General features: G+C 33.2%; 1 protein-coding gene across 5 annotated transcripts in view; it reads right to left on the minus strand.

Moving 5' to 3' along the window:
* Positions 1-17,365, minus strand: part of Atpalpha (sodium/potassium-transporting ATPase subunit alpha) — a 36,301-nt gene extending 18,936 nt beyond the window's left edge. For 3 of the 5 annotated variants that reach the window (XM_090112468.1, XM_090112466.1, XM_090112467.1), the window contains exon 1: positions 17,314-17,365. In XM_090112468.1, the coding sequence (XP_089968594.1) occupies positions 17,314-17,337 (24 nt within the window). In that variant the 5' untranslated portion in view covers positions 17,338-17,365. The remainder of the gene's footprint in view (positions 1-17,313) is intronic. The other 2 variants (XM_090112471.1, XM_090112474.1) reach the window with 2 other exon arrangements.
* Positions 17,366-20,870: the final 3,505 nt, after the last annotated feature.

The following is a 20,870-nucleotide window of genomic DNA, read 5'->3' on the forward strand; positions in this document are numbered from 1 at the left end:
CCTAAATCTGTATCGAAAATTCAGCATTATTTAAAGTATGTAAATTTCATACCACATTGCTTACTATAAACATGTACTAAGCTCCAACGTAATATTTAACATTCGCAACGTGTTCTATAAACATAAGAGGATTACTGAGATTACGGTAAATCATACAAAATTTTCTTGTAGTAGGAATATTGTGTTTAGTTCGAAGCTTTTATTTTGTAATGATTCGTTATAAACATATAAGTATTATACTGATGTGAGATTGCATATACTGCATACAGATTAGGTTCGTCTCAATCTCAGTCAGGCCTACGCCACTCCGAACCGCTTCAAAGAGGTTACGAGTGTAGCACCAAGGTAGCACCGCAGAATCCGCTACGTCAGTCTGAGTTTGTATATCAATATTGGATTATTTCAAGATCGTGCGCCGAGTGCGTGTGCGGGAGAGAAAATGTAATAATGTGATGATTCAATATACAATAGACATCATGTATGGCGATAGATACTGATAAATTTGATTTATCTATACAGCAGCGTAAATTTCTTATTTTATGATAGTATTGTTTCATAAGGTGTAGAATATAGGTTAGGTAATGTTAGTTGAAAAGTTTGCTTACTATAGAAACGTGTGAATTCTTGTGCTTAGGTAATTATTTAATACTAGCGGTCCGCCCCGGCTTCGCCCGTGGTACATATTTCGCAATAAAAAGTAGCCTATGTTCTTTCTAAGGGTCTAAAGATTGTCTGTGCCAAATTTCATCAAAATCGGACCAGTAGTTTATGAGCCTATTAATTACAATCAAACAAACAAACAAACAAAGTTTCTCTCTTTATAATATTATTAGTGTAGACTAGCGGTCCGCCCCGGCTTCGCCCGTGGTACATATTTCGCAATAAAAAGTAACCTATGTCCTTTCTCGGGTATCAAAATATCTCCATACCAAATTTTATGCAAATTGGTTCAGTAGTTTAGGCGTGATTGAGTAACAGACAGACAGACAGAGTTACTTTCGCATTTATAATATTAAGTATGGATTTAAAAAAAAGGATACATATCAACATATCTACCATACTATTGGACGACTGTACTTAACCTATACATTAATCGAAACATTTTTAATACAAAAACAGCGCAACACGTGCTACGCTCTTTGAAGATACTTTTAGTAGTGCAGTCGTAAATTCTTCACAGAAATTACCATGTCTGCTCAGTATATAGATATAGGTATATACGCTTACACGTGTATCTATCGGGAAAGCATTTCGGTCAATGAAATAATATTATAAGTTGAAAGCTAGAGTATATAAACAGTGCACGTCACGGCCGTTGCTACGCCGATTTTGTTGATTCACTCGCATTTCATGTACCGACGAAAGCGAAGATGAGGAAGTTTATTAGTATGTAACAGCAAATAAGATTTATAGTTCAAAGAAATTAGGTATATAAAAATTGCACACGTCTCTAGGATGAAATTTGTGTATCGCATCAAATCAATTTTTTGAATAATATTTATGAGAAGTTACATCTACAGAGCCGTCTTAAAATTATTATTTTTTTCGTATAAATTCATTGATTTGTTACTCATATTAGCCGACGAACAAACATTCTTCATACCATAACTTTATCGCTACTTTTAATGTGTAATCAGGTCACTGCCGAATATAATGTTTTATTTTAACGCTACTTTCAGTAATTACTTGCATTTAGTTTTACAATTAATGACTGCAGATAAAATAACAATAAAATTTTATCGTGGCAATTGGCATAAACATGAGATATGTGTTATTGTCTCAAAATGTAGGTATGTATGTATTGTACCTATTCTCATACATTTGCATGCATTGTACTTTTTAATTCATTATTGTGTTCATATGTATTACAATGAACATTTAAATAGCGTCACATACAATAAAATGTTTGAGCTGAATACAGTTACAACTAATATAAAGCCTCGAAACGAACACTCCGGTGTCATTTGATACTTGCGGTTGAGTGCCATATATATTACAAGTATACAATGAAGTATTGCAAGCTGATTAGCTACATCGGTGATAAGTCTCCTGAACGAAACCTCAATACGTCAGTAATTAATGATCCGGATAGAACAAAGCATAAATGATACATAATGCATACCCTGTAGTGCTTTAGTTATACTGCAGACTTTGACTAAGCAATAGAGCGCAGTCGCAAAATGCGTTTTCAACTGGGGTAAAGTTGAATGCTCTTCTTGGCAATTGATTAAAGCACTGTAAGACTGAGCTGAGAATGCAATGCCAAGTCACGTGCAATATCTACAGAATTTGTTATATTTTTTTCCAAACCAGGGCATAATTATAACGTTGCCAAGAAATCCTGCTAAGATCTTGCTCAACGTTAAAGGTGGTTCATTTTAAGATTTGTATTTCACATTAATGCAATAAAAATATCAAACTAAATTCTGAGCCAAGTCATCCATAATACGTTGTTTAGTAGATAGGATCTTTATAGTAGTAAAACGATTCGATAGTTATATTTTAGAATATAATATTATTGAGAACACATGAATTTGGCACATGACCGGGATTTGCCTAAGTGATGTCGGGGGAATTTTACGTAACGAAAATTTAACAGTGATTCAGCAAGAGCTAAGTGCACGCGAGAATTGCCGTGCTCGACATAATTCAATTATAAACTCCGGTCGGTAGCAAAGGTATTTATTGTACGGGATATGCTTAACCGGATAATAAATGTTATTGTAATTGAGGGTATTTTGAACCCATTATGAAAGAAGAATCTTCTCAGTTCTCACATTGCGTGACCACTAAATAAGAAAATCCTCGTTAAACATAACGAATAAATATTGAGGCCGATAAAATTGTGAAACGTATAAATCACGCGCTTTTTGCGCTATCTACTATCTACTTCGGTAAAATCGCTCGGCATGACCATTAAATGGTAAAATTATATTTTAATGTATTTATTATATCCCTATACACATCCATGTATTGCGAAAGTGATATGAATTGGTTTATCTATTACTGGATAACACCAGTGAGCACCGCTCGAGGCCGTGCGGGCTGCTGGCCACTGCGACTTCCGTTCCTGACACCAGTTCAATGACCACTTCGCAGCCCTAATTTATAAGTTATAGGATTGATCGAAAAATGATAAATCACTGAGATCTAGTACCATACCTTTTTCATTCGTTCGGTCAATTAATAGTTCATGATCATGTCATCAAGTCCCTTCACCTACTATTAATAGTAGTAGGTACAATTATAACTAACGACATGATTTGGAAGTCTATTTGAAGTATATAATACAACTACTGATGTCACATTAAATTAGGATTACGAGCTAATTCAACCATAGATATACCTATATAAAAAACACGGGAAGTAAAAACTATGTCCTCCACGTAATATAACTTAGGTCGGGAGTGGTCGTCACAATAATTGAAGCCAGATTAAATACGTCGATGTCGACCTTCTCTTCATTATTCTATTATTATCTTTTATGTTATTAAACGTACTCCACGGTTGCAACATTGTAACGATTTCATTCATAAATTATTGTATGTTTTACAAACGTTATGTTCCAGTGTTGATATTGTAATCAATTACTTTGAGCAAATGGAAGACCCCCCTCTTCGAATAACGAATTCAATTTGTTTTCATAAATATTGTTTGATAACTCAAACATTTAAACTGTATCATAATTTGTTTTTGTATTTTAACAGAATTTTTCTCCTATTTGTAGAAATCTCGAAGATTTAAATTCTCTTACTGTATACAGATACCTAGAATAGAACCGAAACGACTACAAACATTACTTAGAAGTTAAATTTTCTGTAAACTGAATCTTTCTCTTCTGGAACTACCTACAAAATGTTCCATTTAAACCATGGGGTTTGCTACGAAACGGTAATTACCGACATGACCGTTTCATGTTTCGGCTACGTTCTTTCCTCATTATGCTTTAATCCAAGCAACTACACAAGATTGCGCGTGGGCGTGCCGTATGAATGAAATTTGCGAATGACTCTCTGACATCATTAAATCATTTAGTACCTGCGGTATCCAGTTTAAACTAATAGTAATCTTCGAATAACATAATGATCGGTTCTCAAACACAGAACTGCTTGCCTGAACTATTCTTGGAACGGATTGATATTCGAAAATCTAGATCAATGTGAGCCCAATAACTTCTCGATATTTGATGCTATAATGATGAGTTATGGCACCGGAAAATATATGAAAACTTTTATATTATCGTTGTATATTTTTTCTTCAATAGTTAAAAGCTTGTAAGGAATTAGAGGTATATATTTGTTAACATTTTCATATTATTTTAGTATATGATTTCTGAATGTTACATTATGATGAATTTCTCTAATCTACCTATGTAGAATCATATGAACTAAAGTTAGAATCCCAGTGCTGATGAAAATCGACCCTCTATATTGCGTATCAAACTTTGGTCTTTGTTATTAGGTAGCTGTACAAATAGGAATATTACAATTTCAATAGTTTAATCCTAACACTACATACATAATTTTAAATGAGTTTCATATTTCCCCATATATATTATTCTAAATGTGCGATTCATGAGAGGATCATTTTAAAAAGGCAGACTTTATTTAATTTAATATAGGGATATTAAATTAAATAAAGTCTGCCTTTTTATATGCTGCCTTTCAGGGGAAAGGCAACATATTCCTGCTCTCTCTCTCGAGGCCAATTTCATTTTCAAATATGTAGTACCTACTGCTTTTGTTAGTGGCAGTCATTGTAGGTATGAAAGCAAATGTCGGATAAATGTATTTCATTGCCTGCAAATTATACTCTGTGATAGAAACAATATAGAAAATAGTAGAAAGTCGCACGCAGTATTGTGACTTCGATGACATGTTTTGTAATTTGTGTACGAACAAACGTGTACTCTTCAAAGCGCAAAGGAAGCAATAACGCTCGTGTTGAATGCAGTGACAGCACAAAGGAGATTCACATCAAATACATTACTCTTGCGCATTGCAGTAAAATCTGGACATAACTAATATCAACTCCACATTGAATACCCAGGATTGGTCAAGGAATTACATTAAGTCAACATCCTTATAAAGACTTTCTCCTATTAGGTACCTAATTCGAAATGAGTCATTGGAAGAAATAATTTTTAACAATAATAAGTTAGTATAAAACGAGACCTCAATTCTTTACCCGAAATAAGTAGGTGTTAGCACAAAGGCACGTAATATAGAGAGTGGCCTGTAAATAGTTAATACATTGCTTGAAACTATACTTACTTACATTATCATTTCATACTGAAACAGGTTTACAATAATTATGATAAGCTACTAATTATAACAGCTCATTTATTATTAATAGTTCTATCAGACGACAAATTGAGTGAACTCGAAGTCGAACGTATTGATTATAGAACTCGGAAATTAGTTCATCGGGACGAACTAAACTTCTCTCTCAGTAGATATATAATATATAAACTCGTTTTATCGTCTACGTTGGAATTGAAATTCATTTTGAATGGAAAATTTGATTCCGCTCTGAATATTCATGCAAAACTTGAACGAGATACGGCTTTCTGCGCTAATTCGAGTTCTACTACAGCCACAATTGTATTCTGTTGATCCACCGACCTACATGTTAACGTTAAAACACTTTTCAATAGCCCATAAAAACTGAATGGAAATAAACAAAAATGTGTCATAGAATGTTCAAAAAATAGTGTTGCATTTAAAGCGTGGACAGGCTTTGAAATTTTCCAACAAAAACGTTGCATAAACATGCAACGAGAGGCAAAAGAGACCAAAACAAAACTGTCAAAGGAAACTGTTTCACCACAACAACCACAAGTGCCTTCTGGCTTCCGTAATGAAGAGCTTAAAAATTTACAGACAAAAGTAATTTGCTCTAATCACGTGAACTATGGTATAATAATATATAACTAAAGGTATTATACCGTATAAAATAGTATGGTAATTAATGGATGAATACGTATCTAATTAGTAATTCGTATGACAGAGTAGCCAAGCTAATACAAAACTTCGTTAAATATAGTTTATTTGAAGCAGCCAGAGTGTACTGATAAATTGTTCTAAAATTGTAGCACGAAAATGGGATCACTATCTTAAAATTTATACCACAGATGTAACATTTAAACTGTTACGCAACTTTAACTTGTATAAAATCTTTGTTATATAACTTCTAGTTGCATAAGAAAGGCAGCCTAATCGATACTACAGAGCTGCTCCATGTTAGGGCCAATGTACGGAAAAGCTCTTACTCGAGGAAAACTGCGTCTGTTGGCACCAGCCAATACTGTATTATAATATCCGTTACATAAAATATCTTAAGTTTAGCCCTAAAAATCTGCTTGAGCTTGCGATTGCATTTTTATTGCAGCCAATTTCAGTATAAACAAGACATAAAAGGCATTTTAATAGCCTTGAAACTTTTAAAAAAGTTTCTACGTACTTAAATATCACGAATTGGTATATTTTCCATGGCAATACATACTTTATAACAGCTTATAGGCTATCGTGTAGCAAATAAAATATAAGAGCTTATTTTTTAGCAACAATACGAGTATGCAGACGAATAAATAATAGAAAACCATGCTCTTTCCCCTAAATGTACTTCTGTCATTCTTTATTGATGTAGGTAAATCATTTACTTTATCAACACCACCCGTGTGCGCCTCATTGGCGCAGGTAGCAATGTCAATATTCAGACGCGATATCGCAATACGGCTTAGATATAGGGAATATTGCCTCAATTTTCCTCCAAGGACATTCAGTCCCTCTTACCCCTAATACCTACCTACCTACCTACCGCCAATAAGAGTGTATTACATAAAGACACGTAATACACTCTTATTGGCGCAATATATACCGTGTAAAAGGAAGGAAGTATTGACGTAGAATGGTTTGAAAGATACATTACTTCTCCACTTTGAAGTTGTACAAATGGGATTAACGTAAATACTGACATATACCTATTTTGTTACTGGGTTAATAGGTTGGACACCATGGACACTGATGTATAGTCTAAAATTTAGACCATACATCAGTTTAGACTCTAAATGGTCAATAAATATTAATTCTAGTATGCAGACAAGATTTAATGTACGTGATATGAATTTAAATGGAATGCTAATTTAGGATACTTGGATTAAAATTAACTCGTCAATACATTGGCTTAAAATATAATACATTTGTACAAATAAATAAAACGTATTTTTATTCGCAAGATATCGAAATACAAGAAATTCTACTGATACATTTCTTAACTACGAAATTAATTAATTATCTTATAGATAAGAATAATTAGAATTTGTTTTATAAAAGGTAGCTACCTTTTATAACTCAAATTCTCATAAGATATTTCATGTTCAAAATAAATGAGCCATCCTGTTTTTATTTATGATTTATTTACATTGAAAAAAATTATATAATTACTCAATAACGAGCAAGTTTAAAAATTATTGCGACGTGTAGCAGGAAACGCATTATTATTTAGATAAACAAGTTGAGTGTGATGTTGGATAAACATTGAATATATTTTAAAATTGTACAGTCAGTAACTAAGTACATATTATATCAATTTTTCATTCAAGCTTTTAATTTTTGTCCATCTTTAATGTTCGTATGTAAGATTTATAAGACGCCGTAGTATTGAGTCTACGCCGTAGTACCTTACAGGCTGCCTTGGACGGTCTCACGTAACCCAGATAACCAACGTGTCAATAAGTAATGCTAATCTAAACAGAATGCTATAATGAATTGTGTTAGCGACATAATCACTACTAACGCATTTGACCTTAGCATGCGCATTAGTGTCATCCCGGGCAGTTACAGTGGTCGATAGCTGAAGAGATTTTCCGCGGATGGCTAGCTATCCGAATCGGGCTAAATATCGTTTGATAGGTAACCTATACCTAAATATTATATTTAATTCATAAAAGAGATAATAGGGCAATGACAGAAAAAGTACCTTGTCATGATTGATTTTTTTTTTGTGTGGTGTCTCTCAATGTTAGCCAGAAGGGCTTCTACATTTTAACGCGGACGCGGGGGTGAACTGAAGGTTCACCCTGGTAGCGACATGCACAAGGGCGTGCCCCCTTGACGGGGACCACGAACCTCGGCTTGAGCTGTCGCTTGAGTGGAGGAGGCCAGAAGGGCCCTAATCGGACGGGATCATGATTGAGTAATATCCTCGTATTATGAAATGGCAAATAAGTACATTCCTATTGTACAATGCATGTATTCAAATCTTTTTATGCTCATATATATATTCATTTTCAGGCATGTTCTTTGGAGAACCATGCAAAGCTGTTCCCACCGGATAAATCTCACTCAAGTAAACGCCTAGCCGTATAAGACCAACGTCAAGAATATAAAACCGTATTGTTCCCATTCGCTGAATGGAAGTGCCTGAGGCTAGAATATCTTACGCAGCAAAGAGGATTCTTCGTGTCTACCCTTTTCTGTAATATAATTCTGCCAACACCCGTCACTTACATATACAAAAAGAAAATTTCATAAACATACGATTTCCCTGCAGATGACTGTATGCGAATTATTGGTTTTGTGCATATTTTGGGTGTTTGGCACTCAAAAGAGTATTGGATACGATTTTTCATGCCTTATACATAAGAAAATATCGATACTGGTATCTATTAATTAAGTGGCATACACAGAGTTATGACAAAAATGATTTCCCCAGCCTATAGCCTAGCCTATATATTCAACTAGCGACCCGCCCCGGCTTCGCACGGGTGCAATGCTGATACTAAATACACTACAGAAAAACTGTGAACGTTGTATATAAAAACATAGCGGCCCGGCCGGCCGGTACCGCCGCAAACGCTACGTCCCGCAATTTTTAAATCTGTAATATCTTCGAAAATATTCACTTAAATCATACGGTGTAAAGTGCCATATAGATCTATATTAAATGAACAATGTATTCAAGGTATTTAATTGGTTAAGGATTAATGCTGTATTGGTGAAAATCGCTTCGAAAATTAGCTTTTATTTGTCGTCAAAAGTAAATGACAAAAAAAATTTATTGTGGGTTATCCATAAGAGATAGACATATACCATCGCGGACTTTTCTGTAGACCTTTTCAATATGTATAATACTTAGTACATTATTTTGATAAAACTCGTAGGGTTCAGCCTGCGTTTGCAATATAAGCGGAAACAATGTAATTTTTTACGACATCACATTAGAAACCTCAAAAATAACAGTACTTCTCCACTATTTAATGGATGTTATTATACATATAAACCTTCCTCTTGAATCACTCTATCTATTAAAAAAACCGCATCAAAATCCGTTGCGTAGTTTCAAAGATTTAAGCGTACAAAGGGACATAGGGACATAGGGACAGGGAAAGCGACTTTGTTTTATACTATGTAGTGATAGCTCAACATTTAAATGTAATGAGAGTTTAATGTTAATCTACCTGCCCCAGGGCGATGGCGCCCAATATATCCGCCGTATAAAATGTAATTTGTATCGACCCCGGCACTTTCGACGGAATTAATCTGCAAAGTAAACTGACCTTTGCTACTAATTGATTCTACTCGGCCACCCATGAAGATACCTAAATAAGCAAACAATATCTTAATTAAATCAACACTTAAGTTGATGAACCACCATCAAGCAGCCGTGTGAAGTTCCACACTCGAGCTTTATTATTAAACCCAAGTTCTATTTCAAGAAAATGCCACGTTGGCGTCACCTTTGACATTTCATACCGGAATACTTGCGCTGTAAACAATAGGTTTACGAGTATTTGCCAATAAATGCACGTTACGTAATTTACTACATAATGCATAATTTTCATTGTGAAGTATTACCTACGTACTTATATTCCAAATCCAAGCTTGTAATCTTTTCTTATAATAATACTAGCGGTCCGCCCCGGCTTCGCCCGTGGTACATATGAAAAATAGATGTTGGCCGATTCTCAGACTTACCCGATATGCACAGAAAATTTCATGAGAATCGGTCCACCCGTTTCGGAGGAGTATGCAGACTAACATTGTGACACGAGAATTTTATATATAAGAGATTTGCCTACAATTTTAACTGATAACTAGTTCAGAAATCACATACACAGCAATTTAGTTCAAGCCTTGTGATGTTAATTATTTCGATCAAATGATTATAAATGTATAATTTCCAAAGCCAATTTTTCGTTGATCACAAGATTTCATTCCTATTCACACGGCGACCTAAATTGAAATCGCTAAAGTATCTATCTGTAGAACAATGAACATGCGACGCAGCGGATCGATGGTGACCCGCTTCACGACCAATGCACCTCACTATCCGGGACTGTGGCTACGGACAATTTTTCTACATATTACATAACCACTTCTTGGAAAACGCTAACAGTGTTAATGTGAATTCCCGTTGATATATCTGACTTTGCCAGCCAGAAATGTAATTTACTAAAGGAGATAGATAATGGAATTTCTAGAATTTTGTAGTTGTAGCGCAATAAAACGAATTGGAATCATAATGGACACAATTTTTTTGTGCTTAATGAGATTTTCCTATACATCTTATTGAAAATCCTTTTTACTCCATTGCAAAGAACGAAAATCGATCATCTATACAAATAACAACGATAATGGAAGTAAAAGAAGTGCTACAATGGCAATAGTATTTCATGATGAGTAATGTACATTGCTTGCACCCTGCACGAGCCAAACACAAACACAGACCGATAAGTCATCGGTAAAAACCAATTTCGAACAGGGGATCAATAATGCGCTACTTTGGACTAAATTTGCTTGTGCATTTAGTGTCAAGTTGAAAATATTTATTTTATCCTTATGTATGTACAACATTCCTTTTTATCGCGTGGTAATATTTTATAGCCTAAATAGACATTCTGTAATTTCGAAAAGGAAGCTTATAAAACACATAAAAAGCTTTAGTAACATTGAAATGTGAATAGTGATTATAAATCAGAGTTTCAACGGTATAACTAAAACGAATGATTTGCGGGAATTCATTTATTAGGGTAGACTGGGTACGATTGAAACAAAGGACGGTTGAAACAACACGAATATCTCGCAAACCGTTGGTGGGGGGGTTAGGGGTCCAAGGGGAAAAAGAAGCGTACAACTGTTCTAAACACGAACCACAATGTTGCGTCGATCTCCGCGCGCTTCAGCTGATTTTATAAGACCCTATTGTGTTTTTATGACCAAAAGTAAGTATTTTTGCTTGGAGATTTTTCCAATTATTAGCGTTTCTATTTAAGTGACATTATTAAGTGTGCGTTTTTGTTTGAAGTGAATCTTGTGGAATATGACATTGTGACTAGTTTTTGTGTACCATTGTTGTTACAATTACTATAACTGTATTTTACCTAAAGTAGGAGTTGGGGACGGTTGAAACATTTTTTTTGGGTACGGTTGAAACATTATTTTAATTATTTTTTGTTTTTTTAGATGCCGATAGTACGTGTAAGAGAGATGTCGGGAGGAGAAATAGACTTATCGAAGTACAAAGATGTATATGAGGAGGTGAAAACCACAAGAGAAGCACAATTATTCGCTTCTAAGGTAAATTCGAATGCGAGATAACTCTGGCGAGCAAGAAAATAAAAAAATGGGATATAATAGAGGATATAACAATATAAGGTATAATAATAGAGGGCGAAAAATCAGGAAGTATACTATTTCCACTGACACACCAGATAAGGAAGAGATAAAAAAGAGCAAGAATTAATATTAAAACGAACAAGAGCTAAGCAAGTGAAGAAACGATTGGATAGAGGAAAAAGGAAGATATTTGATGGAGGAAAATGTAAAAGAAACACCATAAAAGCAAAAAATAAAAATGTACAAGAGGAGATATCATCACAAGATGAGGAGTAGGTTCTTCTGTCTTGTTTTTATGTCACCATATTTAGAGAGCAGACCTTATTGTAAAAGAGTTACTTAATTATTGTTTGATTTAAAATAAACAATCAATAAAACATATTTTAATACTATATTTTGTATTATTCGCATATTTTTCAACTGACCCCAATCACTGTTTCAACCGCCCCTGGTATGGGGACGGTTGAAACAAATCGGATTCATTTTTTTAATTTGATCTACTATTTAAAATAATACACCTGGAACTAAAACCACAGTGCCTATTATTAGACAGATACATGCTCTTTTATTTAACATATATTTTTCATCGCTCGGATTATAAAAAGCAAAGTTATGGTCGTTATAAGTGAAATTGTTTCAACCGTACCCAGTCTACCCTATATCTACTAAAATAAGCCAGGCATAGATGTTTATTTTATTTTAATGAAACCGAAATCCACTGGCCCGTAAATATGATTCATTCTTGCGTGATATGTATTTATGAAACATATTCGACAAGTTTAAATGAGATGACCTACTATCATACAAGAGTGGGATAGGATTATGTTTTTTAGCCATATTTCTCATATTTTACGGACATTGTAAATGAAACCTTTCCTATTTTACTCTACAATGCCATGAAACTAATTACAAATTTACTACAACAACCGGCCAACAAGCTTCCATAATATAAGGTATTCTATCAACTATCGAATGCCAATAGTAAGATACCATAAAATAAATTCGACTTCTATCAAAGTCCATGAGTTTCCAACATCCGTATCAGACATTTCCATCATATGAAAGTCCTTATAAATAAATAAGCAAATGGATTCTAAACGGTCCATATCAAACAGGTTTTATAGCCAATATACTTCCAAATTCGCCAATACCAGGCATGCTTTTTATAGATTATTGTCATGCCAAATTGATAATACCGCAGCCCTATCGAGGACGTGCTATTAAACCGTCTGCTGAAGTTGTCTGGAAGCTGGCACGCGCTTATGTAAGCGCAATGTACCCCAACGTTACGTAACACACGTAGAAGCCTGCGTCTGGCAAGTACAACCCTTATCTGTTGATCGACCTTGTTACGCCAACGCTTTTGTGAATATTCCGACTTATAACTGAATGTACCAACTTGAGCCAAGCATAATGATTTCAAATGGGTAACTTGAAAAATGGTCGAGTGATAAAAATTTTCAACAAATTTTAAACGCCGCCCAACAATCTTATCTTGTTACCTACTCTTTGGAAGTTTAATGACTTGTTTTGTTGGTTTTCCAATTTGTTTAGAATACAACAAAAGTTTTTCTATATTACTGTAAATTCCTATTCATAGATTGCAGGCTGCAGAATGTAATCGCGTGCGAAACGAATATTTGAAAACCTATTCACACAATCATGCCTATAGAGGTACTAACATAGTTTTAACTTTTAAACACATTAAAAGAACGTAATAAGAAATAATGTAATTATTGTAACATAAACTTATTAAGAATGGTAAAAATATATATTCTTCGAGGGTCTACGCCCACTCGATGCCCTAGTTATCGATCGCTCTCCAAGTCTGAACAGGAAACGCAGAGACCTATTAAGTAACTCCTAAGCACTTTTAGATGTTAGATTTGTTTGTTCTTTGAATCCAGATTTTTTTATACATTACAGTATGCGCTACGATACAAGAGATTGAGCAGATTATAGGATCTACAGCTACTAGGTCAAAAATAGTTTATTTTTAACTCAAATACTCTCGCATTATAATATCTCATGGATGACGATAAACCATAAACAACGAATATAGTATAAATAGCAGAACAATTACCTTCCCAAACATTTTCAAAGTTATAATTTATAATCATGAGTACAATCTTGTTTTTGGATAGTTAACGAGATGGCAGCAAATGCTATTAAGCGACTCAACTTCCAAGCTTAGCTAAAGTTGTGCGCACTGCGGCTGCCTCTACAACGATCCTGAATAATATCCTCATTATCTTAAGTTACAAAACCAACTAAGATGATTCATGTAATGTCTCGCTAAACGAATCTACATCATAACCGTACAGGATTATATATTGTATGCCTTAATGGTGTCACAAAAATTTTATTGTTCGCGTTAGGGTCTACTTTGTGGTCGCTAACTGCCACCCACGATAATCTTAAAAGGACACGCTCTCATTCCCGACATCCTACGGGAAGTTTGACCACTTGCGTCAACGCAAGACCTTAGGAGCTACTAGACTATCAGTCAGACGATTGTTTTAGAGAATGAATCGTTGCATGCTATATTCCTCGCTAGTAAAGTACAAATATAAGAACGACTCTTGTGAATTGGTAAAGAAACCAAGAAGAATTTATATCAAAATGGAAAAGAGACTATTCAAGGCAGTAATACGAACGATATAATGTTTTGTAAAGCAAGACTTCTTTGAAAAGCGACTTGTTAAACTCAAAAGTGAGATGTGATTCAGACTGACCCATTCATCGCGTAAACTGTTACGCGAATCATACAATGTTGGGATGGGCTAGTAAGGTCATACTATTCATAATATAGTAATGATGATATCGCATTGAACTATTCACTCTATTATACGATAAAGTTTCCACGTAATAATGTAACAAGAGATAGGTACTCATATAACACAGGAATCGAGTACGAGTAAAATCACTTGGAATCTGTTAAACAAAATGCATAGTATAAATATGTATGAATGCAATTATTGTATCACATAATTTAAATGGTTGTAATATGCAGTCTTGAGATAGACATTTTAAGTGTTCATAGCACTATCAATTTAAATCCACCACTGCTAAAGGCAAAAATTATGATCATTGTGATTGGTGTATCCGTAATAAAATACAACCTACTCAAAGGACCGCGGAGTATTTTTCCTACGGTGTCCCGCGGTAACCTTGGATGGAGATGAGCGCGTCTTGGAGTGTGCTGTGTCCTCTAATACAAATGCGGATGCGCTCAATTGACTCGGTCGACGTTATCGAACCGCGTTAAACACAACGCAAGGCTGCATACGTTTTGCATTTTTATATATCACCTCATAATTCCCATTAATACAAGAAAACATGTTTTTAACTACGAATGAGATCATGTCGAGTGAAATTGAGTCTTATTCACATTCGGCTTGAGCGCATTTTGCGTTAACTCGCTGCGGGGGTATTATGAAAAATTACTTTTATTAGATTGCTATAAATCATAGCAAAATTATAAATTTAAAACATTTACTTGTTATTACAATAATAGATAACAAGATGTAGTTTTTTAATTACATCATCTGGTTGTTTAAAGTTATTGTTAATAAAACATATGTATAAATTAGGTTTTAGATTTATTCTGTTGAAACCTTATACATACATCTACCTGAATTTGGATAGCATGAGTAATTATTATTTTATAATGGCTTCCATTTATTCATGATTTGAATTCATAATAAGCATTTCATTTGTTGGCAAAGTTTCTATTTTCATATAATTTTACAGAGGAAGAGAAAGCCTGTATTTACTCTATGTTCTTGTACAAAGCAAAAAATTCCATTAAATAAAAATTTAATTAAGTTACTCCATCATAACATCACATCAATAAATAAATAATAAATATTCAGGACAATTTTCACACACGGCACAATCTGATCCCATACTAAGCTTTCGCTTGTGTTATGAAACCAGATGGCTGATATACATACATAATATATAATTTTTAAATAAATACTTATATCGATAATTAACGCCCAGACACAGTGTAAACATCTATGTTCATCACAAAAATATTTGCCCTGGGTGGGAATCAAACCCACAACCTCTGGCTTGGAAGGCAGGGCCACTACCAACCAAGCCAGCCGGTCAGTCATTACATATTAAAATAGTTGTTGCCTTAAGGTTTGCCTGCATGGTCTGTGGAATATCTAAACCAACTCTGCATATGTTCCTATCTACATATAACATTCCTGCTAAATTTCAAGTTACAGTAGAACTCCAATTATCCGAACTCCGACTATCCAAATCGCCGATTATCCGAATCACAAAAAAATTGTCCAAAAAAAGTCTAAGTGCGCTATTATTCTTCCCCTAACAAGAATATGGAGAGGATGATGATGATAAAGATGCATTGTCACTAGAGGAAACAAGAAAAATGATTGCAAAAATATTTAAAACATGTGAAAATTTCATGTTTCTTTAATTTAATTCAATAAAAAAATAGTGCAATATCAAAACGTAGCTTTTATTCTCTCCAATGGCAATTTCTTTTTAAAATCCGATTATCCGAATATTTGATTATCCGAATGGGTCCCGGTCCCCATTAATTCGGATAATTGGAGTTCTACTGTAGTAGGACAAAAAAAGATGATTCATACAAACTCCAGGTTCTTGCTGGCACATCTCTAAAGAAACTGCTGGAGAAAATTATTGAATAATGTATATTGATGATTTAAACATTCTTCTCTGAGAATTTGAGTTGAATAAATAAATTCGATCAGTTTGAGTGGCGAGTCCCACTTTTAAGCCAGCCTTATTGCAAAGTGTATTCACAAAATAGGTCAATTATTAAATATCTTTACATCAAGTTTTCAGTACTATACATACCCAACAAAAAACAAAAGGTTTGCAAAAACCTTTCACACCCTAACTCCAGCGCTATAACAAATTTCTGTTTGTAGCAGCTACGTCTATAAACTACAAACTTAATATATCCTAACAAATTTCTCCCAATTTTCCATAATAATATATATAGTGTTTCTTGTTTATAACTTATAAATAAATGTAATGGTAAAAGCGCTTCCTTCTGGACTGGGCATTTTAATAGATTTGACTGTAATGTCTGAGTATTAAAAAATTAATATTCAAATTAACATTCAGGTTGATTTAAAAAAGTTTGTTTAGTAGATATTCAAATTTCATTTATTTTATATATAGATTCAAAGTTGAACAATCAATTTATGGATATTAATTGAAGACAAAAGGCTTATATTAATTATACTTTATAGTCGATTATCAAGATCACTGATGCTAGTCAGAGCGGAATTATATAACAATAATTTATTATAATATTAAAATTAATGAGTATCGTCTTACTAATAAAGAATATAACTAGAACGGCCGCGGCATTGTATTACACGTCGCATACAATGACCAATAAGACTTTTAATACAAACAAAGAAACAATTTTCAGAATTTAAATGAACACAGAGAAGATTTATGCACCTGTTTAATAAATTTAAAGTACTGTTTAATTCATAAATATATAGAAAACCAGTAATATTTGCTAAAGTTTGCAACCGCCTATATGGGTGTGGTCAATTGTGTGCCAGAATTTTGAGATACGTCTGTATTTTTTAAGTTTTATTATAAAAGTGCATTATAGTGTTGCTTAACACATAAACATACAGGGCGACACGAGTGTAATAAGATAAAAAATTAAACTTACATCGAGAGATTCCTTTGACGCCATCTTTCACACAAACTGTTTGACGTTTAAATTTGATTTTGACGTTTGTAACAAATATTTTGAAAATCGATAACAAATCTGTTCGGATAGCTATACCAAAGTATACCAAGGACTTCATTGGGTATAAATCCTTATTCCTGAATTTACCAAAATAGCAATTTTACCACTATCTTATTTTAAATTTATCTGTTTGTCTGTTAAGGCTAATCTCTAGAACAGCTGAACCTTAGGGAAATTTCACTGATAGATTAATATACATGTGACTAATGTAACATGAAGTTATATTTCTTTTCTTTTTCTATGTTGTTATTCTCAGAAACATAAATATTCAGAGGAAAAGCAGCAAGCAAAAGCACAGGAATAAAATTATAAAGGATCACAGGTAAATTTTCATGTAAACTTATACGATTTGCATTAATTCATTCATTCATTCATTCTATAGCATATAAAACTAGGAAGATATTTATAAAGTAAGCAAGAAAATGATTTCTTTTATAGATTTAAATCGGTTTGATTCGGGGGTGTGGCAAACAAATTTTTGGGACAAATTTTAATGCAGTTTTCTTTATTTTCAAAAACATTACTAGGTTTCCCTTGAGTATGTTCACTTTTTATCTATCATACTATGAGACCTACTCTTTTTATGGAGAGTTCCCTTCGGATAGGTGGGATAGTTTAATACATACTCTGACTTCTGAGGCATTTAATTACGAAATTCCACTTGTATGTTTGAACTTTGAAGTAATGTAGGTTAAGTTTGTAAGGTAATAAGTTAGTTTAATGCTTAGATCATTAAGGCTGCAGTCTAGCAAAATTGCGTTTTCAACAAGTTATTTGACAATTTTTTCCCGGCTAATGAAATGATAAACTGAATTTTTTTTTCTTGTTTATCAATTAGTGTTATATACGCAATGCGCGTGAATTTTTTCACATTTATAAAGTTACTTTATGTTACCTTAATCAGGCCTTCAAGATAAGTCTCTTTCCCCCAAAGACATTTCGAGCTAAGTTTGTGCACTCACTACGTTGCAACCGATTACAATTTATACAATCTGATCAGCGCATTATTATCCTTATATAGTCGTTATTAAAAACTGCTGAATACAATTGCCGAAAAATTTATGATTTTCCTAATTAGAACGTTATAAATTCATTAAATTTCCCATTTTTTGCCTTACAAAATCTATTGATAAATACTGCTAAAAGTTATTTTTTCCATTAATTTATTCGAGTTGGTTGAAGACCAATGAGTATTAATCCTTTAAAAAAATTTTTTTTAGAATTTTGATAATTCTTTAAATATTAAAAAAATATTTATAATATATAGGAAAAATCCTAGCGAATTTCTTTAGTCACGCTCCTTGGGCCGGAGCGTTCTGACGTGTCTCTACGCTCGATTTTCCTTCATACCGAAGTGAAAGTTGCTCTACTTCATTAAATTTAATATTTTTGTTAATTGATTATTTTTATCTTAGTTTTGTGCAAATATTCGTATTTTTAAACATTTGATTTCGATATGGAAAATAAACGAAAAAAATACGCGTGTAACTACTAGAAAAAAAATTATCTTCGAACATAAAGTTAATGAAACCAAATAGATTGCAAAGGCGATTGGCAACAATTTCTTTATTTTACGGGGTGTCAGTAAAGGGATGTATATTTCTTTAAAACTAAAGTAAGCTCATAAATTTTCTTATAATATATTTTTTTTTGAAGTTCCAAAAATGTTTATTTTTCGTTTGAGAAATATGAAATATAATATAAACTTGTATTGAGAACTTGAACTTCCCAAGTTCATCCGGGGAAATCCCCATACGGGGAAAATGATTTGTTTACTCCAAAATTATATGCCGAGGTGTTTTAATTTTTTCTTCTAGTCATTTTCAACGTAGCGGCATGTTGTTTGATTATTAATTTTGTAACTTAAATACAGGATGTTGGTTTTATATTCTGATCTTACAGACACGCTGACAAATTTAGTCCGCCATTTCTAGTTTAGTCCACCAACTCTAAGTACCAATATTAAAACGAATGGATTATCATCACATCATCAAAACTCAGATGTAATGGAAGATCACAATAACATAGAAAATTCAGTGGGTATTGAGAACTAAACAAACACAAGTAACAGAGACGCGAAGAATAAAAAAAGAGGACGAAAACGATAATTCGTTGATGCTTTCCCTTTTCGACGTATTGTTATGGTACATCACCAATCTGCAAAAGACAAAACTGATGATTCCCAATTGCTGATTAAAAATGAAAAACAAATAATCGACAACAGCAGTGAAAATTTGCTGATCACAATGAAACATCCTTCAGTGGTAGCAGATTTACTCATTTAAAATGTATCAGTGAACAGCGTAAAGGAGAGGAAGACAGGAAAACATTATGAATGTGGATGGTGGATTGTATACAGGGTGTAATCGTTAAGTATGTGCAGGCGATTATGACGTTATTATTGCAGGTATCAAAAAACTTAAAACTGATATCGAAATTACTTTACCTAATGAGCAAAATGACAATAATAACTTTTTAAAAGTATAACGAGAAATATCTAAAAAATTTACTTTATACACTCCCATATCAAAAAGGGAAAATGGGACTAGTAGAAGTTAAATGTCTAATTCCGGCAAAAGACATGAATGCGGAAGATGCGGTTAAAAATAAAAAAAAATAATATTTGAAATACAATGCAAAAAATAACACTTTTGAAATACAAATAAGCAGACTTCTGCTTCTGCAACGTTTAGTTGCAGAAGCAGAAGTCTGCTTATTTGCTATTTGGACTGGAGTGAATCATTCGTTAAAAATAGAATATATAAAAAATTATGTAACGTTTAGGCAAAATAAAATGATGGACCATTATCAAGATTTTACATAAATTGCCTACTGTCAGAATTGATTGATTCGATCAGCATTCGATGCCCATCAAGGACCCATCTTATATCATTCAAGCGATTGAAAAAAAAAGAGATAAATCCAGTGCAACCGATAAAGCATCAGAATGCTAGCAAAAGATTTATTAGGTTTATCAATATAAATCTATATTATATTATACATAATATAATAAATCTGTAGAAGACGCGAAGACCGACATCTCGACACCGAAGCTAGTCAGAAATAAATATCTTTTGTTTTCATTTGCGTATTTTTCTATTTTATAATTTTTTAACACAAACATTACATTTTTTTTTATTATATACAAAATTTGTTTATCCGTTTTATTAGTTAAACTGAACAACTTTCACTACGAAACTTAGGTCGAAAAAAATGTATAGAGTTATGCATTTTGTATGGAAAGCTTATTTTTTTTTATATTTCGTCCAAATTTCTTTGTAAAAGTTGATCAGTTATATAAACATGAAGTTGAAGATATCAATAGAAAGTATTCGCAAATTTTGTGTACCGTACTGATAAAAAAAAATCATCCGGTGTAATTTTCACGAAAATTGTTTCAAATTGTCCTTTTTGGTACTTATTACGAATATTAAATTATGCATACGAATGATTTAATTTTTAAAAATTAAGTGGAG

The sequence above is a fragment of the Colias eurytheme genome, chromosome 18 (assembly GCF_061535395.1).
Source record: "Colias eurytheme isolate Ceu_HAF_F1 chromosome 18, ilColEury1 Martin Lab GWU primary, whole genome shotgun sequence".
Classification (NCBI taxonomy): Eukaryota; Metazoa; Arthropoda; class Insecta; order Lepidoptera; family Pieridae; genus Colias; species Colias eurytheme.